The sequence below is a fragment of the Lampetra planeri genome, unplaced genomic scaffold (assembly GCF_965212315.1).
Source record: "Lampetra planeri unplaced genomic scaffold, kcLamPlan1.2.h2 scaffold_570, whole genome shotgun sequence".
NCBI classification, from domain to species: Eukaryota; Metazoa; Chordata; class Hyperoartia; order Petromyzontiformes; family Petromyzontidae; genus Lampetra; species Lampetra planeri.
In genome coordinates, this window is record NW_027615393.1 from 19,838 (window position 1) to 45,400 (window position 25,563).

General features: G+C 49.3%; 10 protein-coding genes and 2 pseudogenes across 12 annotated transcripts; all 12 read left to right on the forward strand.

Moving 5' to 3' along the window:
- The first annotated feature begins 1,767 nt into the window (after positions 1–1,767).
- LOC144741478 (histone H3) lies at positions 1,768–2,698 on the forward strand. Its single transcript, XM_078624002.1, has one exon. The coding sequence runs from the start codon at positions 2,059–2,061 to the stop codon at positions 2,467–2,469; it is 411 nt and encodes a 136-aa protein (XP_078480128.1). The 5' UTR covers positions 1,768–2,058; the 3' UTR covers positions 2,470–2,698.
- A 483-nt stretch (positions 2,699–3,181) lies between these two features.
- On the forward strand, positions 3,182–4,062 carry LOC144741479 (histone H2A-like). Its single transcript, XM_078624003.1, has one exon. The coding sequence runs from the start codon at positions 3,360–3,362 to the stop codon at positions 3,738–3,740; it is 381 nt and encodes a 126-aa protein (XP_078480129.1). The 5' UTR covers positions 3,182–3,359; the 3' UTR covers positions 3,741–4,062.
- A 2,555-nt stretch (positions 4,063–6,617) lies between these two features.
- On the forward strand, positions 6,618–8,059 carry LOC144741488 (histone H1 pseudogene; annotated as a pseudogene). Its single transcript, XR_013590007.1, has one exon. The product of XR_013590007.1 is annotated as a histone H1 pseudogene (transcript).
- Positions 8,060–8,429: 370 nt separating this feature from the next.
- Positions 8,430–8,846, forward strand: LOC144741490 (histone H4). The gene has a single exon (XM_078624014.1). It carries the CDS (start codon positions 8,484–8,486, stop codon positions 8,793–8,795), a length of 312 nt encoding a protein of 103 aa, XP_078480140.1. The 5' UTR covers positions 8,430–8,483; the 3' UTR covers positions 8,796–8,846.
- Positions 8,847–9,608: 762 nt separating this feature from the next.
- LOC144741493 (histone H2B type 3-B) lies at positions 9,609–10,120 on the forward strand. The gene has a single exon (XM_078624016.1). The coding sequence runs from the start codon at positions 9,674–9,676 to the stop codon at positions 10,073–10,075; it is 402 nt and encodes a 133-aa protein (XP_078480142.1). The 5' UTR covers positions 9,609–9,673; the 3' UTR covers positions 10,076–10,120.
- A 266-nt stretch (positions 10,121–10,386) lies between these two features.
- On the forward strand, positions 10,387–11,555 carry LOC144741489 (histone H3). Its single transcript, XM_078624013.1, has one exon. The coding sequence runs from the start codon at positions 10,916–10,918 to the stop codon at positions 11,324–11,326; it is 411 nt and encodes a 136-aa protein (XP_078480139.1). The 5' UTR covers positions 10,387–10,915; the 3' UTR covers positions 11,327–11,555.
- Positions 11,556–12,038: 483 nt separating this feature from the next.
- On the forward strand, positions 12,039–12,919 carry LOC144741492 (histone H2A-like). Its single transcript, XM_078624015.1, has one exon. The coding sequence runs from the start codon at positions 12,217–12,219 to the stop codon at positions 12,595–12,597; it is 381 nt and encodes a 126-aa protein (XP_078480141.1). The 5' UTR covers positions 12,039–12,216; the 3' UTR covers positions 12,598–12,919.
- A 2,555-nt stretch (positions 12,920–15,474) lies between these two features.
- LOC144741494 (histone H1 pseudogene) lies at positions 15,475–16,915 on the forward strand (annotated as a pseudogene). The gene has a single exon (XR_013590008.1). The product of XR_013590008.1 is annotated as a histone H1 pseudogene (transcript).
- Positions 16,916–17,286: 371 nt separating this feature from the next.
- Positions 17,287–17,702, forward strand: LOC144741497 (histone H4). The gene has a single exon (XM_078624020.1). It carries the CDS (start codon positions 17,340–17,342, stop codon positions 17,649–17,651), a length of 312 nt encoding a protein of 103 aa, XP_078480146.1. The 5' UTR covers positions 17,287–17,339; the 3' UTR covers positions 17,652–17,702.
- A 762-nt stretch (positions 17,703–18,464) lies between these two features.
- LOC144741498 (histone H2B type 3-B) lies at positions 18,465–18,976 on the forward strand. The gene has a single exon (XM_078624021.1). The coding sequence runs from the start codon at positions 18,530–18,532 to the stop codon at positions 18,929–18,931; it is 402 nt and encodes a 133-aa protein (XP_078480147.1). The 5' UTR covers positions 18,465–18,529; the 3' UTR covers positions 18,932–18,976.
- A 266-nt stretch (positions 18,977–19,242) lies between these two features.
- LOC144741495 (histone H3) lies at positions 19,243–20,442 on the forward strand. Its single transcript, XM_078624018.1, has one exon. The coding sequence runs from the start codon at positions 19,772–19,774 to the stop codon at positions 20,180–20,182; it is 411 nt and encodes a 136-aa protein (XP_078480144.1). The 5' UTR covers positions 19,243–19,771; the 3' UTR covers positions 20,183–20,442.
- A 629-nt stretch (positions 20,443–21,071) lies between these two features.
- Positions 21,072–21,775, forward strand: LOC144741496 (histone H2A-like). Its single transcript, XM_078624019.1, has one exon. It carries the CDS (start codon positions 21,073–21,075, stop codon positions 21,451–21,453), a length of 381 nt encoding a protein of 126 aa, XP_078480145.1. The 5' UTR covers position 21,072; the 3' UTR covers positions 21,454–21,775.
- Positions 21,776–25,563: the final 3,788 nt, after the last annotated feature.

A 25,563-nucleotide genomic window follows, 5' to 3' on the forward strand; every position in this document is an offset into this window, starting at 1 on the left:
GCAGGTGCCAGAGACCGAGGGGAGCCGTTGGAATGGAGGAGGAGACCACCGCCGGAGCCCCAGGAGACGGAGCCGCCACCCCCGAGGCCAGCCACAAGGGCCGGGCGAATCCCGCGGACCCCGCGGCGATACCTCGTGGGGGCAACCCAGGCGAGGTGCTCCAGTCAACCCGGGACGGGGACTGGCACCCCGGGGGGCTATGTGGTGCCACAGCGACGGGGCCGCTCGGCCGAGCCAGGGAGCCGCCCGGCTTCCACCGCCGCACTGCCCCCCATCACCCCCCCCACATAAACACGCACCCGCACCCACGTAGGGCCTCGTGGTCGGGTCACCTACCCTGAGTTTTCACCCGAGGGCCCCCTAGGGGGGTTACCCCACGGTTTCTCAGGGCCAGGGAATTGGACAGGACCCTTCCCAGGCCAAGTAACACTGCGGCGCCGTGGGCGGATTTGAGATCGCACGACCACGGCGAGCTCAGAGAGCCCCGCAGTTAGAAACGCATACAAACACAAACACGGGTCAGCAAGGCAGATAGCTGGGATCAGGAACCGGGACGACTGATTGGTCGAAAGTTCAAAGGCCGGCGGGATCGCAAAAGAGCGGGAAATCCTAGGCTCAGGATTGGTCGAGAGACCAAGGCGGTCGGGACGGGGGCGCCTAGCCTTTGATGTGAATAGTTTAAAAGAAAACGCAGGGGCAGTAGGGAACTCTCTTCTTCTGGAGTTTGGACACGGGGTCAGCGACGAAGGAGTCATCGGGCGAGCCGCTAGATTGTCTGCAGGACGATCTGAGCGCCGCAAGGTCACCAAGGACTACAGACGGTATCGTGTTGCGCGCCTTACAACACCTCAGAGCGGAGGGTAGGATCCGTAGGAGAGGGTTAGTTCGGGGTAAGGACGAGTAGGAAAGCGGTTTAGCAGAGAGCGCAGCATAGAATAGGGCTACACGGCACCAGAGTGTGGGTTAGAAGCGCCTTGCTGTCCCGCACACACACACGGGTGGCTCGGTTGGTTAGCAAGGGCTAATAAAATCTCGAGCGTAGTAACAAAACCGTGTTGTTGGGTGTTTTTGGAACGTGGTATTAGCGTGCCCTGCATTCGCGAGTGTGTGGTCGTTGTACGCATAAAGGCCGTGGTCTCTGTACGATTGTGCGGGTACGGAGGTGTGTGCGTTAACGCCCGGGGAGAGCACTTTTGGTGTGTTGGCGTGACTACGCAGCCGTGTGAGAGGAGAATCGTCCTTGTACGATATTTGTGTTGACGTGCACGCGCGAGTGGGGGAGGGGACGAGTCGTCGTGTCGGCGTGTGCCCCGCTTGCGTGCGCTCGTTACTTGCGTAAGCTCTCGGCGTGCGTAATCGGCGTGCCCAAGGTGCGCGATCGTAACGTGGGCGGCCAGCGCAGCGCAGAGCGGCGCAGGAGTGGGTATCGCGTGTGGAGCTGTACGCGTGTGTGCGCGCACGTTCACGACGTGTGTAACACAGGTGCGCGATCCTAACGTGAGTGGTCAGGGTTGGGTGAGTGCCGTGCAGAGCTGTGTGTGGGTGTGCGCGTGCGTGGTTATCCATGCCTGCTACGCGGACCCGCGGTGGAGGGGAACCCTCGGGTGACGGCTCCCACACCCTGGGTGAGGAGCCTAGCGGCGGTTCGCTTAGCAGCGGGGGGGCGATTGATGATGTTAGTCCGGCCGTTAGTATTATCGAGGGAGGGATCTCGGGGGCTAGCGACCCCCACACAGTTTCTTCACACTTTATTTAGATCATGCAGAGCACTGTAAAGTCGTTTTCGGAAAGGTGTTTGCTTGAGAAAATAACATCCGTTAAAGACATCGACGGCGCTCAAACGGTACTACTGCATCGTGATACGGCATTCTGAAATGATCCAAACTGAACATTTTGTTGATTAAGAAGAGTTGACGACTCGAGATCATTGCACGCTGCCAACCAATCAGCACGCTCCCCGTCTTCGCACGTCACGACTCCGCTGACCAGTGAGCGCGCGCTCTGGGCTACATAAGCCGCCTTCTCCCCGCTTGTGAGAATCTTTGCCCACACCAAGCCATGGCTCGCACCAAGCAGACCGCTCGCAAGTCCACGGGCGGCAAGGCCCCACGCAAGCAACTCGCCACCAAGGCGGCCCGAAAGAGCGCTCCGGCCACGGGCGGCGTCAAGAAGCCTCACCGCTACAGGCCCGGCACCGTCGCTCTGCGCGAGATCCGCCGCTACCAGAAGTCCACCGAGCTGCTCATCCGCAAACTGCCCTTCCAGCGCCTCGTCAGGGAGATCGCGCAGGACTTCAAGACCGACCTGCGCTTCCAGAGCTCCGCTGTCATGGCTCTGCAGGAGGCCAGCGAAGCGTACCTTGTCGCGCTCTTCGAGGACACCAACCTGTGCGCCATCCACGCCAAGCGCGTCACCATCATGCCCAAGGACATTCAGCTCGCCCGCCGCATTCGTGGCGAGCGCGCTTGAACGCCCAGCTCGGCCCTCAAAGCACAACACAAAGGCTCTTTTCAGAGCCACCACTTACGCATGAAAAAGCTTCCATGTGTGTCCTTCAAAGTTCGGGTGCCGGAAACCTTCGTTTGCTGGTCACGGCTCTCACGAGTCGTCAGGCGTAAGCGACAATGAAGTTCATTTTATATACCCCGCCGCTCATTTTTCAACATCACACGTTGGTGTTGTATATAAGCGTTGTGAAACCATGTTTACGTAATCTACAACAAAAGGGTTATTTGGGTGAAATATATTAACTATTAAACCCAAAGATATTGGTTGATGTTGTTTCAATCCCGAGCTGATAAGAAGTTCACATTTTGCAAACTAAGAGACTGAATTATTCACGCACATATATTTTTAGGCATTGCCCGAACAGGCGGTTAAAGGAATATATATACACCGTATAGGCACGTGGGCGATCAATCACGAGCTCAAGGCTATCACAATGATTTCTTATAACCAATGAGGTCCCTCAAAATGATGATTATAATCAATAATACATTGATATTTGCGGAATCCGCTTATAAGTTTGACTTGCCAGCACGTGCCCATAAATTAACTCAATAATGCTTAAAACTTGAACCTATTAAGTACGTGTATCGCATTGTTTAATTCCTAAGATACGTGTCCGCATAAAAATATATATGGATAAAAATAATTAAAGTCAACATCGAATCCTCGCGTCCCGGCTTTTCATTGGTGGCTCAAGGAGAGGGCGGGACTCGACCGAGAGGAGCCAATCAGCAGCGGCGCGCTCTACGATCCTCGTCTCCGCTATAAAAGACGCTCCGGTGGTGCGTGTTAACGTCACAAATCGTTCGTACTTTGTCTCTATTGCTTTTTGCATCCTAGGTCCCTTAGCAATGTCTGGACGCGGCAAGACCGGTGGCAAATCTCGCGCCAAGGCAAAGTCCCGCTCTTCCCGCGCCGGCTTGCAGTTCCCCGTGGGTCGCGTTCACAGGCTGCTCCGCAAGGGCAATTACGCCCAGCGGGTCGGCGCTGGAGCACCCGTCTACCTGGCCGCCGTGCTCGAGTACCTTTCTGCCGAGATCCTCGAGCTGGCTGGCAATGCCGCCCGCGACAACAAGAAGACGAGGATCATCCCCCGACACCTGCAGCTCGCCGTGCGAAACGACGAGGAGCTCAACAAGCTCATGGGCGGCGTGACTATCGCCCAGGGCGGTGTGCTGCCCAACATCCAGGCCGTGCTGCTGCCCAAGAAGACCTCTCAGGCAAAGAAGTGAACGCGCCGCCGCCTCTACCACCACAACAACGGCTCTTTTCAGAGCCACCCACTTGCTTGCAAAGAGCTCGGACAGTCGTACACAGGGGTTTTGTTATTAATAAGGACACCGTCGTCGAGTTGCCCTCGTGCCAAATTGCTCGCAATTAAACAAATGCTCTGCTCATTCCAGTTACCCTTTATTATGTCTAATTTAGGAACGGTATTTGAGCAGCATTCCAACATTGCATCAATCATGGAACATGGTTTAGAATAAATTGGGATGCCTATTGGAAGAAAGTATCGTGTTTTTTAAAGAATAAAACTCGCTCTTTTTGAGCGGTCAGATTACATATGAAGAGGAGTCGGAGAATGGTTCAAGCACTTTAAGGGATCTGCGAGCCACCCTCACGCACCACGCAAACACGACATCTCCGCTCTCACGACAACACGCACCAATCACACGCGCGGGAAAGAGCTGGACGGGGGTGTCAGGGGTTAAAGGGCAGTGACGTCACCCGGAGCAGGCGTGCTGGACGCGGATGTGTATTGGGAGCGGAGATTGAGGAGTTAAAAGGGGCTGTGGGACGTGTGCCTGGGGTTGGTCTTGGAACGAGTATTGCTGTGCGTTGGTGAAAACAGGACCCTGCGGGGTGGGCTGGTAGGAACGAATAACCAAAGAATATAAACATAATGTATTATTACACTTGTTTAGCCAGGAAAGCCCCACTGAGACTAAAGGTTTTTGTAGGGTCCTGCCAAGTGTTTGCAGTAGGGGGCGATGTTGCTACACTGAATCGGACGATACGAAGGGAGAGTGTGAGGCCTAGGTCTAGGCTTTAGGCCTAGCTGTAGGCTTTAGGGCGCCGTGAGTTAATTTTTAATTTACCTGTTTTTATAATTTATGTAAAAGCTTTAAATTTAAATGTTTCTATTTAAAAGCATCAGGGAATGTAACATTGTTAAACATAACTCCCTTGCACACACGCAGGGGAACAATACGAAGGGAGAGTTTGAGGCGTTCGAGGCTTGAGGCCTAGCTGTAGGCTTTAGGCCGCCGAGAGTTAATTTTTAATTTAAATGTTTTTATTATTCATGTTAAAGCTTTAAATTTAAATGTTTATATTTAAAAGCATCAGGGAATGTAACATTGTTAAACATTAACTCCCTTGCACACACGCAGGGGTACGATACGAAGTCAGACTTTGAGGCCCAGTTCTAGGCTTTAGGCCTAGCTGTAGGCTTTAGGGCGCTGTGAGTTTTTTTATTTAATTTCAAAGTTTTAATTAAAAGCTATCTCAGGGAATTATAAGGGAATGTTACACGTGTTTAGCCAGGAAAACCTCATTAATGTAAATGTTTTAATTAAAAGCTATCTTAGGGAATTATAAGGGAATGTTACACTTGTTTAGCCAGGAAAGTATCACAGAGTCTAAAGGTTTTTGTAGGGTCATGCCAAGTGTTTGCAATAGGGTGGCGATGTTGCTACACGGACGGACGGACGGACGATATAATCTATTGTAGGCTGGTCCACTTCGTTGCTACCAGTATAAAGAAGTGCATAAACCATTCTACGACTCCTCTTCACATGCGCGTGGAATGAATGATTCTTGCATTCGTTCTAGATTTGAAGCTTTCGTGACTGCAATGATTCATACTCTTAGGTTTTTTTCGGTAAAGTCACGTAGGTAAAACAATAATAATACATAATTTAAATAATATAAATAATAATTTAAATAATAAATCAGGGGGGGGCAGAGGGGGGGGGGCCTTATCTGAATGTGGTTGCCGGGGAGTGGCGTGGGGTGTCGGGGCTAAAAGGGAACAAATGAGCACATCAGCTCAGGGTTGTGGCCAGTGTTAGCTGATAGTAAGCATAAAAGTACTGGTAAACGCTGGGGATGTCAACACTCGGTAAAGTATAATATTACCTGTCAAATAAGATGGTACAAATATGTGTAGTTAAATATTTTTACATGGTTAATAACATCTTTCCAATGATTACTCATTCGTGTTACTTAGTGCAGTAAATACGTGTTACTTATTGCAGTAAAAACAACTCATCGCATGAACCATCCTGCGCTCCTAGAATATCAACTCTGTCGGTGCATTAAACGTAAGATTATATATGTTCTTTAAACATTCGACTGCGGAGTCACTTGAGTTGAATTTGAGTGGTGATAATTGTGCACCGTGCCTCGATCTTGTTCAAGGCGCGCGACCCTTCTGCAGTGCGTGAGCTACTCACCTCTTGCCACGTAACATGTTAAACTTTCTATTTAATGTCGGTTAATTTTGAGTAATTTTCTTCAGTTTGTTGTCCATCTGAAAATCCATATATTTATTAATTTCAAAGTTCGATTAAAACGTCCAGTTAAAAGTTCGGTGACAAGGGACGGTTGGCATGGCGCGCAGTCCTCACCATAGCGCGAGAGGAGGAATCGCGAGCGCGCGAGGCAAAACTTAAATAGAAAATATTTCGTTGGAATTAAATATGAGTAGTCTGTTGAAGCATCTTGTCTTGCAAAACATTCGAGTGTGTTTTAAATAGTGTTCATCATTAACACTTTTGAAAAACGACAATCATCATATCTCGCCCTGACCGAACAATGTCTCCCAAATGTTGGTTGTTCACTTGTTTTGAATTATAATTTATATCGTGAGCATTGTCGTATATTGCATAAGTAACGTACATTAAAGAAGTGATCTTCGTGATAATGTATCAACTATATGCATGTAAGTATGAACGTTACGGGAGTAATCGAGCCCAAAGGCAGGCGTGATAAACACAGTGAGTATGGTGGCAACTTCCTCACTAGATCTGAGTGCTGGATGATCTCAGCGACGTCCGCATTCAGTACGCCGCTTCTATAATAACCTCGGGCCTGGAGGACGCTCGGTTTGAATCCGTGAGAGCGCTGATTTCGATTTCAAAGAGGTGAGGCGATAAAAGCGACGTTTTGAGATGGCGGAAACTGCTCCTGCTCAACCACCAGCTGCGGCTACTTCAGCGCCTAAAAGCCCCAAGAAGAAGCGCGCCGCTCCAAAGTCCAAGAAGGTCGGCCCCAGCGTGTCCGAGCTCATCCTCAAGGCTCTGGCCAGCAGCAAGGAGAGGAACGGCGTGTCTCTTCCTGCGCTCAAAAAGTCGCTTGCTGCCGGAGGATACGACGTAGAGAAGAACAATGCCCGCGTGAAGTTGGCCATCAAGAAGCTCGTGGCCAAAGACGCCGTGGCGCAAGTGAAGGGCAGCGGTGCATCTGGCTCTTTCAAACTCAACAAGGAAAAGGCTGCCGCAAAGGCGAAGCCCAAGTCGTCAACATCAAAGCCCGCAGCTAAAAAGCCCGCGGCAGCCAAGAAGGTGAAGAAGCCCGCGGCAGCCAAGAAGACCGCGCCCAAGAAGTCTCCCAAGAAAGCAAAGAAGCCCGCGGCTGCCAAGTCGGCCAAGAGCCCCAAAAAGGTGAAGTCGGCTGTTAAGCCCAAGAAGGTGGCGAAGAGCCCAGCCAAGCCCAAGGCTGCGAAGCCCAAGGTCGCTAAGCCCAAGACCGTCAAGGCCAAGGCCGCCAAACCCAAGGTGGCCAAGCCCAAGAAGGCCGCGGCCAAGCCCAAGAAGACTGCGCCAAAGAAGTGAATCCGATCGGACGATGCTCGATTCACTCCACCTCAACGGCTCTTTTCAGAGCCACCCACTTAGTTAAAAAAAGTGAACCAGGTGCTGCTGCGCTTCAATTAGTTCATCGTTAACACATGGCAGTGTATTACGTTGCTGTTGAATGCGTGCCATATTCTGTAAGTCAAACCCATTTACGGCGTGGCGATGGTTGCTCGCCTTGACTCGGCCCTGATCAAGGAGCTCGACGCTTGGTGCAGTTCAATCGTGAGGATTTGTGTAGATTGGATAAGTTTCGTACATTCGCCAAATTAACTGTATAACATTTTACCCACTCGATGTGTTTTAAGCATTGATGTGATGGGAGTAATCGAGCCCGAAAGCAGTAATCATAAACACAGGCGGGGCGGGTGGCAGCTCCCTCACTCGAACTGGGTGCAGAGTAATGTCAGCGACGTCAGCATTCTCGCTGGCGATTCTAATCTAAATCCAGATTCAAATCGATGCATTCTTGACGAACCTCCAATTTTGATTATGTGTTGCACCTCTTCATTCCGTCATCATGTTACTGGTGCCAAATATGGAATTTAGTCTAAAAATGTATTGATTCCAGACAGCTTTACTCAATTTGCCTTCATTCGCTCGTTCTCGCCTTTTCACTTTGTTTTTGTTTTGTAAACATTGCGGTGCACCATCTAAACTTCTCTATTAAAATAAATGTCTTTCTTACTTTGGGAGAACTAGTTGGTGACGTTCACTCAACTATTGTGTTGGAAGCCGTTTAGCTTCACACGATTATAAAGTTAGTTCATCTTGTTCACTTGAAAACAAGACCTTACACCGATTATTCACTCCACGTGCAATCTTGCAACAGATTGCGTTCCTCTCGCGTTCGCTGCGGGTGTGCCAATATCATTACAGAGTGCTTCGAAGAAGGGTCATTGCCCAAAACGTCGCATATTGTACATGTCACGGAAGTATTTTTGACGACGGTGGAGGGTTTTCTTCGTCACAGAGGTTAAATGTCGAAGGTTTAAGGCGGAGCCATCGCGGAGGGCAGGGGTGGTCGGTGACGTCACCACGCTTCGGATATAAAGGTGGCTGCTGCTGCAAGCTGAGCGCGCATGTCTCTCGCGTGCTTTGTCAGAAGTAGTCGCAATGTCTGGACGCGGTAAAGGCGGTAAGGGGCTCGGCAAGGGAGGCGCAAAACGCCATCGCAAGGTGCTGCGCGACAACATCCAGGGCATCACCAAGCCCGCCATCCGCCGCCTCGCTCGCCGCGGCGGTGTGAAGCGCATCTCGGGCCTCATCTACGAGGAGACCCGCGGCGTCCTGAAGGTCTTCCTTGAGAACGTCATCCGCGACGCCGTCACCTACACGGAGCACGCCAAGCGCAAGACCGTCACCGCCATGGACGTGGTCTACGCCCTCAAGCGCCAGGGCCGCACTCTCTACGGCTTCGGAGGCTGAGCGCCCATCTCTCGCACATTAAGCCAACCCAAAGGCTCTTTTCAGAGCCACCCACCTCTTCGAAACTGCTTGCGCCAGTGTTGCCAAACACTTTCTAAATGGAGCACATGTCCTGGGTTATTGCGCGCCAATTCCTCGTGAGCGTGGTGGACGTTTGCTTGTTGAGTTGGCGAATCTTCATCTGCTTCCACATGAATGAAAGAAATCATGATATTCACGACACGTCACATTTAACAAGGCGTAATTCTTGAACGCATTAATACAGTACCCATTTCTGGTATTTTTGCGTGAATAATTTCCAGCTGCAGCCGATTCCGATATTACGTAGAGCATTTGGCGCCACAATCTTACAGCACACTCGTCCTAATTGACGTAGCGTGCCGGAACGCTAATCTCCACCTGTACAGCACAACAGCGAAGTTATTTTTCTCCACCGAGCGCTTGTATTTATCCAAATTGCGTTCATAAAACGCCCGTGTGCCGTATTAGACGAGTTGTGAAACAATCCTTCGTAAGAAACAAAAAAACCCACACTCAAAACACAATATACTGTATTGGGTTTTCTAGTCATCCTTTTTAAAACAAAATCAATGGCCATGGCTGCAATTCACTAATATACATGTTTGGACATTACATTGTGTTATATTCACAAGTCATTTTTGCAGTAAAAACTATATTAAAGTGAACATCGCGTCCGCGTTTCTCATTGGAGGCTGATGGAGAGGGATGGTACTAAAAGAGCCACTCAGCAGCGCCGCGCACTACGATCCTCTGATTTGCATCTCGCCTCCTATAAAAGGAGCTCAACGCGCGACCGACATCCACATTCGCTTCCCGTCTGTTGTGAACTGACCCGAAGCTGCCTACGACGCGTCGACATGCCCGATCCTCCCGCATCAAAGAGCGCTGGGCCGGCTAAGGTTCCTGCTCCCAAGAAGGGCTCCAAGAAGGCTGTGACCAAGGCTACGCGCAAGGATGGCAAGAAGCGACGCCACCGCAGGAAGGAGAGCTACGCCATTTACATCTACAAGGTGATGAAGCAGGTGCACCCCGATACCGGCATCTCGTCCAAGGCAATGAGCATCATGAACTCGTTCGTCAACGACATCTTTGAGCGCATCGCTTCCGAGGCGTCCCGCCTGGCGCACTACAACAAACGCTCCACCATCACCTCTCGGGAGATCCAGACCGCAGTGCGACTGCTGCTCCCCGGCGAGCTGGCCAAGCACGCCGTGTCGGAGGGCACCAAGGCCGTCACCAAGTACACAAGCTCCAAGTGAAGCCTCGACTCCACCATTAATTACAAAGGCTCTTTTCAGAGCCACCCACCTCTCCGAACCTGCTATTACCAGTCCTAGCAGGAGTACAAAACGAAACTTCCAACAAAGTCCCGGTTCACGCGGGGACATTGTTCGCTCATTGAAATGGAGAGATCGATCGCATTTTGACCTGTTTCAACGTGAATAAAAGCGATAACAATATTCATGGCACATCATATTCACCAGCAGGCATTTATTGGACTTGTTTGTCCATTGATTTCATCTGCAGCCCATTCAGATATTACATTGGATATTTGGCGCCAAAACCTTGCAATGCAATATATTTAATTCGTGGTTGTATTTTCGGGCAGGAACTAACATTTTGCACGTGTACATATATGTAAAAGTAAGCGCCTAGCATGGATGACTCGTGCAGTATAATTGATGATCATCATCTCAATGCCAAGAGAATAGATATCTATCCCTGTGATCACCTCTTTCCGACATTTTTACGTATTACTGTTTCCAATGAAGTGCAGTTTCTTCACACTTTATTTAGATCATGCAGAGCACTGTAAAGTCGTTTTCGGAAAGGTGTTTGCTTGAGAAAATAACATCCGTTAAAGACATCGACGGCGCTCAAACGGTACTACTGCATCGTGATACGGCATTCTGAAATGATCCAAACTGAACATTTTGTTGATTAAGAAGAGTTGACGACTCGAGATCATTGCACGCTGCCAACCAATCAGCACGCTCCCCGTCTTCGCACGTCACGACTCCGCTGACCAGTGAGCGCGCGCTCTGGGCTACATAAGCCGCCTTCTCCCCGCTTGTGAGAATCTTTGCCCACACCAAGCCATGGCTCGCACCAAGCAGACCGCTCGCAAGTCCACGGGCGGCAAGGCCCCACGCAAGCAACTCGCCACCAAGGCGGCCCGAAAGAGCGCTCCGGCCACGGGCGGCGTCAAGAAGCCTCACCGCTACAGGCCCGGCACCGTCGCTCTGCGCGAGATCCGCCGCTACCAGAAGTCCACCGAGCTGCTCATCCGCAAACTGCCCTTCCAGCGCCTCGTCAGGGAGATCGCGCAGGACTTCAAGACCGACCTGCGCTTCCAGAGCTCCGCTGTCATGGCTCTGCAGGAGGCCAGCGAAGCGTACCTTGTCGCGCTCTTCGAGGACACCAACCTGTGCGCCATCCACGCCAAGCGCGTCACCATCATGCCCAAGGACATTCAGCTCGCCCGCCGCATTCGTGGCGAGCGCGCTTGAACGCCCAGCTCGGCCCTCAAAGCACAACACAAAGGCTCTTTTCAGAGCCACCACTTACGCATGAAAAAGCTTCCATGTGTGTCCTTCAAAGTTCGGGTGCCGGAAACCTTCGTTTGCTGGTCACGGCTCTCACGAGTCGTCAGGCGTAAGCGACAATGAAGTTCATTTTATATACCCCGCCGCTCATTTTTCAACATCACACGTTGGTGTTGTATATAAGCGTTGTGAAACCATGTTTACGTAATCTACAACAAAAGGGTTATTTGGGTGAAATATATTAACTATTAAACCCAAAGATATTGGTTGATGTTGTTTCAATCCCGAGCTGATAAGAAGTTCACATTTTGCAAACTAAGAGACTGAATTATTCACGCACATATATTTTTAGGCATTGCCCGAACAGGCGGTTAAAGGAATATATATACACCGTATAGGCACGTGGGCGATCAATCACGAGCTCAAGGCTATCACAATGATTTCTTATAACCAATGAGGTCCCTCAAAATGATGATTATAATCAATAATACATTGATATTTGCGGAATCCGCTTATAAGTTTGACTTGCCAGCACGTGCCCATAAATTAACTCAATAATGCTTAAAACTTGAACCTATTAAGTACGTGTATCGCATTGTTTAATTCCTAAGATACGTGTCCGCATAAAAATATATATGGATAAAAATAATTAAAGTCAACATCGAATCCTCGCGTCCCGGCTTTTCATTGGTGGCTCAAGGAGAGGGCGGGACTCGACCGAGAGGAGCCAATCAGCAGCGGCGCGCTCTACGATCCTCGTCTCCGCTATAAAAGACGCTCCGGTGGTGCGTGTTAACGTCACAAATCGTTCGTACTTTGTCTCTATTGCTTTTTGCATCCTAGGTCCCTTAGCAATGTCTGGACGCGGCAAGACCGGTGGCAAATCTCGCGCCAAGGCAAAGTCCCGCTCTTCCCGCGCCGGCTTGCAGTTCCCCGTGGGTCGCGTTCACAGGCTGCTCCGCAAGGGCAATTACGCCCAGCGGGTCGGCGCTGGAGCACCCGTCTACCTGGCCGCCGTGCTCGAGTACCTTTCTGCCGAGATCCTCGAGCTGGCTGGCAATGCCGCCCGCGACAACAAGAAGACGAGGATCATCCCCCGACACCTGCAGCTCGCCGTGCGAAACGACGAGGAGCTCAACAAGCTCATGGGCGGCGTGACTATCGCCCAGGGCGGTGTGCTGCCCAACATCCAGGCCGTGCTGCTGCCCAAGAAGACCTCTCAGGCAAAGAAGTGAACGCGCCGCCGCCTCTACCACCACAACAACGGCTCTTTTCAGAGCCACCCACTTGCTTGCAAAGAGCTCGGACAGTCGTACACAGGGGTTTTGTTATTAATAAGGACACCGTCGTCGAGTTGCCCTCGTGCCAAATTGCTCGCAATTAAACAAATGCTCTGCTCATTCCAGTTACCCTTTATTATGTCTAATTTAGGAACGGTATTTGAGCAGCATTCCAACATTGCATCAATCATGGAACATGGTTTAGAATAAATTGGGATGCCTATTGGAAGAAAGTATCGTGTTTTTTAAAGAATAAAACTCGCTCTTTTTGAGCGGTCAGATTACATATGAAGAGGAGTCGGAGAATGGTTCAAGCACTTTAAGGGATCTGCGAGCCACCCTCACGCACCACGCAAACACGACATCTCCGCTCTCACGACAACACGCACCAATCACACGCGCGGGAAAGAGCTGGACGGGGGTGTCAGGGGTTAAAGGGCAGTGACGTCACCCGGAGCAGGCGTGCTGGACGCGGATGTGTATTGGGAGCGGAGATTGAGGAGTTAAAAGGGGCTGTGGGACGTGTGCCTGGGGTTGGTCTTGGAACGAGTATTGCTGTGCGTTGGTGAAAACAGGACCCTGCGGGGTGGGCTGGTAGGAACGAATAACCAAAGAATATAAACATAATGTATTATTACACTTGTTTAGCCAGGAAAGCCCCACTGAGACTAAAGGTTTTTGTAGGGTCCTGCCAAGTGTTTGCAGTAGGGGGCGATGTTGCTACACTGAATCGGACGATACGAAGGGAGAGTGTGAGGCCTAGGTCTAGGCTTTAGGCCTAGCTGTAGGCTTTAGGGCGCCGTGAGTTAATTTTTAATTTACCTGTTTTTATAATTTATGTAAAAGCTTTAAATTTAAATGTTTCTATTTAAAAGCATCAGGGAATGTAACATTGTTAAACATAACTCCCTTGCACACACGCAGGGGAACAATACGAAGGGAGAGTTTGAGGCGTTCGAGGCTTGAGGCCTAGCTGTAGGCTTTAGGCCGCCGAGAGTTAATTTTTAATTTAAATGTTTTTATTATTCATGTAAAAGCTTTAAATTTAAATGTTTATATTTAAAAGCATCAGGGAATGTAACATTGTTAAACATTAACTCCCTTGCACACACGCAGGGGTACGATACGAAGTCAGACTTTGAGGCCCAGTTCTAGGCTTTAGGCCTAGCTGTAGGCTTTAGGGCGCTGTGAGTTTTTTTATTTAATTTCAAAGTTTTAATTAAAAGCTATCTCAGGGAATTATAAGGGAATGTTACACGTGTTTAGCCAGGAAAACCTCATTAATGTAAATGTTTTAATTAAAAGCTATCTTAGGGAATTATAAGGGAATGTTACACTTGTTTAGCCAGGAAAGTATCACAGAGTCTAAAGGTTTTTGTAGGGTCATGCCAAGTGTTTGCAATAGGGTGGCGATGTTGCTACACGGACGGACGGACGGACGATATAATCTATTGTAGGCTGGTCCACTTCGTTGCTACCAGTATAAAGAAGTGCATAAACCATTCTACGACTCCTCTTCACATGCGCGTGGAATGAATGATTCTTGCATTCGTTCTAGATTTGAAGCTTTCGTGACTGCAATGATTCATACTCTTAGGTTTTTTTCGGTAAAGTCACGTAGGTAAAACAATAATAATACATAATTTAAATAATATAAATAATAATTTAAATAATAAATCAGGGGGGGGCAGAGGGGGGGGGCCTTATCTGAATGTGGTTGCCGGGGAGTGGCGTGGGGTGTCGGGGCTAAAAGGGAACAAATGAGCACATCAGCTCAGGGTTGTGGCCAGTGTTAGCTGATAGTAAGCATAAAAGTACTGGTAAACGCTGGGGATGTCAACACTCGGTAAAGTATAATATTACCTGTCAAATAAGATGGTACAAATATGTGTAGTTAAATATTTTTACATGGTTAATAACATCTTTCCAATGATTACTCATTCGTGTTACTTAGTGCAGTAAATACGTGTTACTTATTGCAGTAAAAACAACTCATCGCATGAACCATCCTGCGCTCCTAGAATATCAACTCTGTCGGTGCATTAAACGTAAGATTATATATGTTCTTTAAACATTCGACTGCGGAGTCACTTGAGTTGAATTTGAGTGGTGATAATTGTGCACCGTGCCTCGATCTTGTTCAAGGCGCGCGACCCTTCTGCAGTGCGTGAGCTACTCACCTCTTGCCACGTAACATGTTAAACTTTCTATTTAATGTCGGTTAATTTTGAGTAATTTTCTTCAGTTTGTTGTCCATCTGAAAATCCATATATTTATTAATTTCAAAGTTCGATTAAAACGTCCAGTTAAAAGTTCGGTGACAAGGGACGGTTGGCATGGCGCGCAGTCCTCACCATAGCGCGAGAGGAGGAATCGCGAGCGCGCGAGGCAAAACTTAAATAGAAAATATTTCGTTGGAATTAAATATGAGTAGTCTGTTGAAGCATCTTGTCTTGCAAAACATTCGAGTGTGTTTTAAATAGTGTTCATCATTAACACTTTTGAAAAACGACAATCATCATATCTCGCCCTGACCGAACAATGTCTCCCAAATGTTGGTTGTTCACTTGTTTTGAATTATAATTTATATCGTGAGCATTGTCGTATATTGCATAAGTAACGTACATTAAAGAAGTGATCTTCGTGATAATGTATCAACTATATGCATGTAAGTATGAACGTTACGGGAGTAATCGAGCCCAAAGGCAGGCGTGATAAACACAGTGAGTATGGTGGCAACTTCCTCACTAGATCTGAGTGCTGGATGATCTCAGCGACGTCCGCATTCAGTACGCCGCTTCTATAATAACCTCGGGCCTGGAGGACGCTCGGTTTGAATCCGTGAGAGGGCTGATTTCGATTTCAAAGAGGCGAGGCGATAAAAGCGACGTTTTGAGATGGCGGAAACTGCTCCTGCTCAACCACCAGCTGCGGCTACTTCAGCGCCTAAAAGCCCCAAGAAGAAGCGCGCCGCTCCAAAGTCCAAGAAGGTCGGCCCCAGCGTGTCCGAGCTCATCCTCAAGGCTCTGGCCAGCAGCAAGGAGAGGAACGGCGTGTCTCTTCCTGCGCTCAAAAAGTCGCTTGCTGCCGGAGGATACGACGTAGAGAAGAACAATGCCCGCGTGAAGTTGGCCATCAAGAAGCTCGTGGCCAAAGACGCCGTGGCGCAAGTGAAGGGCAGCGGTGCATCTGGCTCTTTCAAACTCAACAAGGAAAAGGCTGCCGCAAAGGCGAAGCCCAAGTCGTCAACATCAAAGCCCGCAGCTAAAAAGCCCGCGGCAGCCAAGAAGGTGAAGAAGCCCGCGGCAGCCAAGAAGACCGCGCCCAAGAAGTCTCCCAAGAAAGCAAAGAAGCCCGCGGCTGCCAAGTCGGCCAAGAGCCCCAAAAAGGTGAAGTCGGCTGTTAAGCCCAAGAAGGTGGCGAAGAGCCCAGCCAAGCCCAAGGCTGCGAAGCCCAAGGTCGCTAAGCCCAAGACCGTCAAGGCCAAGGCCGCCAAACCCAAGGTGGCCAAGCCCAAGAAGGCCGCGGCCAAGCCCAAGAAGACTGCGCCAAAGAAGTGAATCCGATCGGACGATGCTCGATTCACTCCACCTCAACGGCTCTTTTCAGAGCCACCCACTTAGTTAAAAAAAGTGAACCAGGTGCTGCTGCGCTTCAATTAGTTCATCGTTAACACATGGCAGTGTATTACGTTGCTGTTGAATGCGTGCCATATTCTGTAAGTCAAACCCATTTACGGCGTGGCGATGGTTGCTCGCCTTGACTCGGCCCTGATCAAGGAGCTCGACGCTTGGTGCAGTTCAATCGTGAGGATTTGTGTAGATTGGATAAGTTTCGTACATTCGCCAAATTAACTGTATAACATTTTACCCACTCGATGTGTTTTAAGCATTGATGTGATGGGAGTAATCGAGCCCGAAAGCAGTAATCATAAACACAGGCGGGGCGGGTGGCAGCTCCCTCACTCGAACTGGGTGCAGAGTAATGTCAGCGACGTCAGCATTCTCGCTGGCGATTCTAATCTAAATCCAGATTCAAATCGATGCATTCTTGACGAACCTCCAATTTTGATTATGTGTTGCACCTCTTCATTCCGTCATCATGTTACTGGTGCCAAATATGGAATTTAGTCTAAAAATGTATTGATTCCAGACAGCTTTACTCAATTTGCCTTCATTCGCTCGTTCTCGCCTTTTCACTTTGTTTTTGTTTTGTAAACATTGCGGTGCACCATCTAAACTTCTCTATTAAAATAAATGTCTTTCTTACTTTGGGAGAACTAGTTGGTGACGTTCACTCAACTATTGTGTTGGAAGCCGTTTAGCTTCACACGATTATAAAGTTAGTTCATCTTGTTCACTTGAAAACAAGACCTTACACCGATTATTCACTCCACGTGCAATCTTGCAACAGATTGCGTTCCTCTCGCGTTCGCTGCGGGTGTGCCAATATCATTACAGAGTGCTTCGAAGAAGGGTCATTGCCCAAAACGTCGCATATTGTACATGTCACGGAAGTATTTTTGACGACGGTGGAGGGTTTTCTTCGTCACAGAGGTTAAATGTCGAAGGTTTAAGGCGGAGCCATCGCGGAGGGCAGGGGTGGTCGGTGACGTCACCACGCTTCGGATATAAAGGTGGCTGCTGCTGCAAGCTGAGCGCGCATGTCTCTCGCGTGCTTTGTCAGAAGTAGTCGCAATGTCTGGACGCGGTAAAGGCGGTAAGGGGCTCGGCAAGGGAGGCGCAAAACGCCATCGCAAGGTGCTGCGCGACAACATCCAGGGCATCACCAAGCCCGCCATCCGCCGCCTCGCTCGCCGCGGCGGTGTGAAGCGCATCTCGGGCCTCATCTACGAGGAGACCCGCGGCGTCCTGAAGGTCTTCCTTGAGAACGTCATCCGCGACGCCGTCACCTACACGGAGCACGCCAAGCGCAAGACCGTCACCGCCATGGACGTGGTCTACGCCCTCAAGCGCCAGGGCCGCACTCTCTACGGCTTCGGAGGCTGAGCGCCCATCTCTCGCACATTAAGCCAACCCAAAGGCTCTTTTCAGAGCCACCCACCTCTTCGAAACTGCTTGCGCCAGTGTTGCCAAACACTTTCTAAATGGAGCACATGTCCTGGGTTATTGCGCGCCAATTCCTCGTGAGCGTGGTGGACGTTTGCTTGTTGAGTTGGCGAATCTTCATCTGCTTCCACATGAATGAAAGAAATCATGATATTCACGACACGTCACATTTAACAAGGCGTAATTCTTGAACGCATTAATACAGTACCCATTTCTGGTATTTTTGCGTGAATAATTTCCAGCTGCAGCCGATTCCGATATTACGTAGAGCATTTGGCGCCACAATCTTACAGCACACTCGTCCTAATTGACGTAGCGTGCCGGAACGCTAATCTCCACCTGTACAGCACAACAGCGAAGTTATTTTTCTCCACCGAGCGCTTGTATTTATCCAAATTGCGTTCATAAAACGCCCGTGTGCCGTATTAGACGAGTTGTGAAACAATCCTTCGTAAGAAACAAAAAAACCCACACTCAAAACACAATATACTGTATTGGGTTTTCTAGTCATCCTTTTTAAAACAAAATCAATGGCCATGGCTGCAATTCACTAATATACATGTTTGGACATTACATTGTGTTATATTCACAAGTCATTTTTGCAGTAAAAACTATATTAAAGTGAACATCGCGTCCGCGTTTCTCATTGGAGGCTGATGGAGAGGGATGGTACTAAAAGAGCCACTCAGCAGCGCCGCGCACTACGATCCTCTGATTTGCATCTCGCCTCCTATAAAAGGAGCTCAACGCGCGACCGACATCCACATTCGCTTCCCGTCTGTTGTGAACTGACCCGAAGCTGCCTACGACGCGTCGACATGCCCGATCCTCCCGCATCAAAGAGCGCTGGGCCGGCTAAGGTTCCTGCTCCCAAGAAGGGCTCCAAGAAGGCTGTGACCAAGGCTACGCGCAAGGATGGCAAGAAGCGACGCCACCGCAGGAAGGAGAGCTACGCCATTTACATCTACAAGGTGATGAAGCAGGTGCACCCCGATACCGGCATCTCGTCCAAGGCAATGAGCATCATGAACTCGTTCGTCAACGACATCTTTGAGCGCATCGCTTCCGAGGCGTCCCGCCTGGCGCACTACAACAAACGCTCCACCATCACCTCTCGGGAGATCCAGACCGCAGTGCGACTGCTGCTCCCCGGCGAGCTGGCCAAGCACGCCGTGTCGGAGGGCACCAAGGCCGTCACCAAGTACACAAGCTCCAAGTGAAGCCTCGACTCCACCATTAATTACAAAGGCTCTTTTCAGAGCCACCCACCTCTCCGAACCTGCTATTACCAGTCCTAGCAGGAGTACAAAACGAAACTTCCAACAAAGTCCCGGTTCACGCGGGGACATTGTTCGCTCATTGAAATGGAGAGATCGATCGCATTTTGACCTGTTTCAACGTGAATAAAAGCGATAACAATATTCATGGCACATCATATTCACCAGCAGGCATTTATTGGACTTGTTTGTCCATTGATTTCATCTGCAGCCCATTCAGATATTACATTGGATATTTGGCGCCAAAACCTTGCAATGCAATATATTTAATTCGTGGTTGTATTTTCGGGCAGGAACTAACATTTTGCACGTGTACATATATGTAAAAGTAAGCGCCTAGCATGGATGACTCGTGCAGTATAATTGATGATCATCATCTCAATGCCAAGAGAATAGATATCTATCCCTGTGATCACCTCTTTCCGACATTTTTACGTATTACTGTTTCCAATGAAGTGCAGTTTCTTCACACTTTATTTAGATCATGCAGAGCACTGTAAAGTCGTTTTCGGAAAGGTGTTTGCTTGAGAAAATAACATCCGTTAAAGACATCGACGGCGCTCAAACGGTACTACTGCATCGTGATACGGCATTCTGAAATGATCCAAACTGAACATTTTGTTGATTAAGAAGAGTTGACGACTCGAGATCATTGCACGCTGCCAACCAATCAGCACGCTCCCCGTCTTCGCACGTCACGACTCCGCTGACCAGTGAGCGCGCGCTCTGGGCTACATAAGCCGCCTTCTCCCCGCTTGTGAGAATCTTTGCCCACACCAAGCCATGGCTCGCACTAAGCAGACCGCTCGCAAGTCCACGGGCGGCAAGGCCCCACGCAAGCAACTCGCCACCAAGGCGGCCCGAAAGAGCGCTCCGGCCACGGGCGGCGTCAAGAAGCCTCACCGCTACAGGCCCGGCACCGTCGCTCTGCGCGAGATCCGCCGCTACCAGAAGTCCACCGAGCTGCTCATCCGCAAACTGCCCTTCCAGCGCCTCGTCAGGGAGATCGCGCAGGACTTCAAGACCGACCTGCGCTTCCAGAGCTCCGCTGTCATGGCTCTGCAGGAGGCCAGCGAAGCGTACCTTGTCGCGCTCTTCGAGGACACCAACCTGTGCGCCATCCACGCCAAGCGCGTCACCATCATGCCCAAGGACATTCAGCTCGCCCGCCGCATTCGTGGCGAGCGCGCTTGAACGCCCAGCTCGGCCCTCAAAGCACAACACAAAGGCTCTTTTCAGAGCCACCACTTACGCATGAAAAAGCTTCCATGTGTGTCCTTCAAAGTTCGGGTGCCGGAAACCTTCGTTTGCTGGTCACGGCTCTCACGAGTCGTCAGGCGTAAGCGACAATGAAGTTCATTTTATATACCCCGCCGCTCATTTTTCAACATCACACGTTGGTGTTGTATATAAGCGTTGTGAAACCATGTTTACATAATCTACAACAAAAGGGTTATTTGGGTGAAATATATTAACTATTAAACCCAAAGATATTGGTTGATGTTGTTTCAATCCCGAGCTGATAAGAAGTTCACATTTTGCAAACTAAGAGACTGAATTATTCACGCACATATATTTTTAGGCATTGCCCGAACAGGCGGTTAAAGGAATATATATACACCGTATAGGCACGTGGGCGATCAATCACGAGCTCAAGGCTATCACAATGATTTCTTATAACCAATGAGGTCCCTCAAAATGATGATTATAATCAATAATACATTGATATTTGCGGAATCCGCTTATAAGTTTGACTTGCCAGCACGTGCCCATAAATTAACTCAATAATGCTTAAAACTTGAACCTATTAAGTACGTGTATCGCATTGTTTAATTCCTAAGATACGTGTCCGCATAAAAATATATATGGATAAAAATAATTAAAGTCAACATCGAATCCTCGCGTCCCGGCTTTTCATTGGTGGCTCAAGGAGAGGGCGGGACTCGACCGAGAGGAGCCAATCAGCAGCGGCGCGCTCTACGATCCTCGTCTCCGCTATAAAAGACGCTCCGGTGGTGCGTGTTAACGTCACAAATCGTTCGTACTTTGTCTCTATTGCTTTTTGCATCCTAGGTTTCTTAGCAATGTCTGGACGAGGCAAGACCGGTGGCAAATCTCGCGCCAAGGCAAAGTCCCGCTCGTCCCGCGCCGGCTTGCAGTTCCCCGTGGGTCGCGTTCACAGGCTGCTCCGCAAGGGCAATTACGCCCAGCGGGTCGGCGCTGGAGCACCCGTCTACCTGGCCGCCGTGCTCGAGTACCTTTCTGCCGAGATCCTCGAGCTGGCTGGCAATGCCGCCCGCGACAACAAGAAGACGAGGATCATCCCCCGACACCTGCAGCTCGCCGTGCGAAACGACGAGGAGCTCAACAAGCTCATGGGCGGCGTGACTATCGCCCAGGGCGGTGTGCTGCCCAACATCCAGGCCGTGCTGCTGCCCAAGAAGACCTCTCAGGCAAAGAAGTGAACGCGCCGCCGCCTCTACCACCACAACAACGGCTCTTTTCAGAGCCACCCACTTGCTTGCAAAGAGCTCGGACAGTCGTACACAGGGGTTTTGTTATTAATAAGGACACCGTCGTCGAGTTGCCCTCGTGCCAAATTGCTCGCAATTAAACAAATGCTCTGCTCATTCCAGTTACCCTTTATTATGTCTAATTTAGGAACGGTATTTGAGCAGCATTCCAACATTGCATCAATCATGGAACATGGTTTAGAATAAATTGGGATGCCTATTGGAAGAAAGTATCGTGTTTTTTAAAGAATAAAACTCGCTCTTTTTGAGCGGTCAGATTACATATGAAGAGGAGTCGGAGAATGGTTCAAGCACTTTAAGGGATCTGCGAGCCACCCTCACGCACCACGCAAACACGACATCTCCGCTCTCACGACAACACGCACCAATCACACGCGCGGGAAAGAGCTGGACGGGGGTGTCAGGGGTTAAAGGGCAGTGACGTCACCCGGAGCAGGCGTGCTGGACGCGGATGTGTATTGGGAGCGGAGATTGAGGAGTTAAAAGGGGCTGTGGGACGTGTGCCTGGGGTTGGTCTTGGAACGAGTATTGCTGTGCGTTGGTGAAAACAGGACCCTGCGGGGTGGGCTGGTAGGAACGAATAACCAAAGAATATAAACATAATGTATTATTACACTTGTTTAGCCAGGAAAGCCCCACTGAGACTAAAGGTTTTTGTAGGGTCCTGCCAAGTGTTTGCAGTAGGGGGCGATGTTGCTACACTGAATCGGACGATACGAAGGGAGAGTGTGAGGCCTAGGTCTAGGCTTTAGGCCTAGCTGTAGGCTTTAGGGCGCCGTGAGTTAATTTTTAATTTACCTGTTTTTATAATTTATGTAAAAGCTTTAAATTTAAATGTTTCTATTTAAAAGCATCAGGGAATGTAACATTGTTAAACATAACTCCCTTGCACACACGCAGGGGAACAATACGAAGGGAGAGTTTGAGGCGTTCGAGGCTTGAGGCCTAGCTGTAGGCTTTAGGCCGCCGAGAGTTAATTTTTAATTTAAATGTTTTTATTATTCATGTAAAAGCTTTAAATTTAAATGTTTATATTTAAAAGCATCAGGGAATGTAACATTGTTAAACATTAACTCCCTTGCACACACGCAGGGGTACGATACGAAGTCAGACTTTGAGGCCCAGTTCTAGGCTTTAGGCCTAGCTGTAGGCTTTAGGGCGCTGTGAGTTTTTTTATTTAATTTCAAAGTTTTAATTAAAAGCTATCTCAGGGAATTATAAGGGAATGTTACACGTGTTTAGCCAGGAAAACCTCATTAATGTAAATGTTTTAATTAAAAGCTATCTTAGGGAATTATAAGGGAATGTTACACTTGTTTAGCCAGGAAAGTATCACAGAGTCTAAAGGTTTTTGTAGGGTCATGCCAAGTGTTTGCAATAGGGTGGCGATGTTGCTACACGGACGGACGGACGGACGATATAATCTATTGTAGGCTGGTCCACTTCGTTGCTACCAGTATGAAGAAGTGCATAAACCATTCTACGACTCCTCTTCACATGCGCGTGGAATGAATGATTCTTGCATTCGTTCTAGATTTGAAGCTTTCGTGACTGCAATGATTCATACTCTTAGGTTTTTTTCGGTAAAGTCACGTAGGTAAAACAATAATAATACATAATTTAAATAATATAAATAATAATTTAAATAATAAATCAGGGGGGGGCAGAGGGGGGGGGCCTTATCTGAATGTGGTTGCCGGGGAGTGGCGTGGGGTGTCGGGGCTAAAAGGGAACAAATGAGCACATCAGCTCAGGGTTGTGGCCAGTGTTAGCTGATAGTAAGCATAAAAGTACTGGTAAACGCTGGGGATGTCAACACTCGGTAAAGTATAATATTACCTGTCAAATAAGATGGTACAAATATGTGTCGTTAAATATTTTTACATGGTTAATAACATCTTTCCAATGATTACTCATTCGTGTTACTTAGTGCAGTAAATACGTGTTACTTATTGCAGTAAAAACAACTCATCGCATGAACCATCCTGCGCTCCTAGAATATCAACTCTGTCGGTGCATTAAACGTAAGATTATATATTTTCTTTAAACATTCGACTGCGGAGTCACTTGAGTTGAATTTGAGTGGTGATAATTGTGCACCGTGCCTCGATCTTGTTCAAGGCGCGCGACCCTTCTGCAGTGCGTGAGCTACTCACCTCTTGCCACGTAACATGTTAAACTTTCTATTTAATGTCGGTTAATTTTGAGTAATTTTCTTCAGTTTGTTGTCCATCTGAAAATCCATATATTTATTAATTTCAAAGTTCGATTAAAACGTCCAGTTAAAAGTTCGGTGACAAGGGACGGTTGGCATGGCGCGCAGTCCTCACCATAGCGCGAGAGGAGGAATCGCGAGCGCGCGAGGCAAAACTTAAATAGAAAATATTTCGTTGGAATTAAATATGAGTAGTCTGTTGAAGCATCTTGTCTTGCAAAACATTCGAGTGTGTTTTAAATAGTGTTCATCATTAACACTTTTGAAAAACGACAATCATCATATCTCGCCCTGACCGAACAATGTCTCCCAAATGTTGGTTGTTCACTTGTTTTGAATTATAATTTATATCGTGAGCATTGTCGTATATTGCATAAGTAACGTACATTAAAGAAGTGATCTTCGTGATAATGTATCAACTATATGCATGTAAGTATGAACGTTACGGGAGTAATCGAGCCCAAAGGCAGGCGTGATAAACACAGTGAGTATGGTGGCAACTTCCTCACTAGATCTGAGTGCTGGATGATCTCAGCGACGTCCGCATTCAGTACGCCGCTTCTATAATAACCTCGGGCCTGGAGGACGCTCGGTTTGAATCCGTGAGAGTGTGGGGGTCGCTAGCCCCCGAGATCCCTCCCTCGATAATACTAACGGCCGGACTAACATCATCAATCGCCCCCCCGCTGCTAAGCGAACCGCCGCTAGGCTCCTCACCCAGGGTGTGGGAGCCGTCACCCGAGGGTTCCCCTCCACCGCGGGTCCGCGTAGCAGGCATGGATAACCACGCACGCGCACACCCACACACAGCTCTGCACGGCACTCACCCAACCCTGACCACTCACGTTAGGATCGCGCACCTGTGTTACACACGTCGTGAACGTGCGCGCACACACGCATACAGCTCCACACGCGATACCCACTCCTGCGCCGCTCTGCGCCGCGCTGGCCGCCCACGTTACGATCGCGCACCTTGGGCACGCCGATTACGCACGCCGAGAGCTTACGCAAGTAACGAGCGCACGCAAGCGGGGCACACGCCGACACGACGACTCGTCCCCTCCCCCACTCGCGCGTGCACGTCAACACAAATATCGTACAAGGACGATTCTCCTCTCACACGGCTGCGTAGTCACGCCAACACACCAAAAGTGCTCTCCCCGGGCGTTAACGCACACACCTCCGTACCCGCACAATCGTACAGAGACCACGGCCTTTATGCGTACAACGACCACACACTCGCGAATGCAGTGCACGCTAATACCACGTTCCAAAAACACCCAACAACACGGTTTTGTTACTACGCTCGAGATTTTATTAGCCCTTGCTAACCAACCGAGCCACCCGTGTGTGTGTGCGGGACAGCAAGGCGCTTCTAACCCACACTCTGGTGCCGTGTAGCCCTATTCTATGCTGCGCTCTCTGCTAAACCGCTTTCCTACTCGTCCTTACCCCGAACTAACCCTCTCCTACGGATCCTACCCTCCGCTCTGAGGTGTTGTAAGGCGCGCAACACGATACCGTCTGTAGTCCTTGGTGACCTTGCGGCGCTCAGATCGTCCTGCAGACAATCTAGCGGCTCGCCCGATGACTCCTTCGTCGCTGACCCCGTGTCCAAACTCCAGAAGAAGAGAGTTCCCTACTGCCCCTGCGTTTTCTTTTAAACTATTCACATCAAAGGCTAGGCGCCCCCGTCCCGACCGCCTTGGTCTCTCGACCAATCCTGAGCCTAGGATTTCCCGCTCTTTTGCGATCCCGCCGGCCTTTGAACTTTCGACCAATCAGTCGTCCCGGTTCCTGATCCCAGCTATCTGCCTTGCTGACCC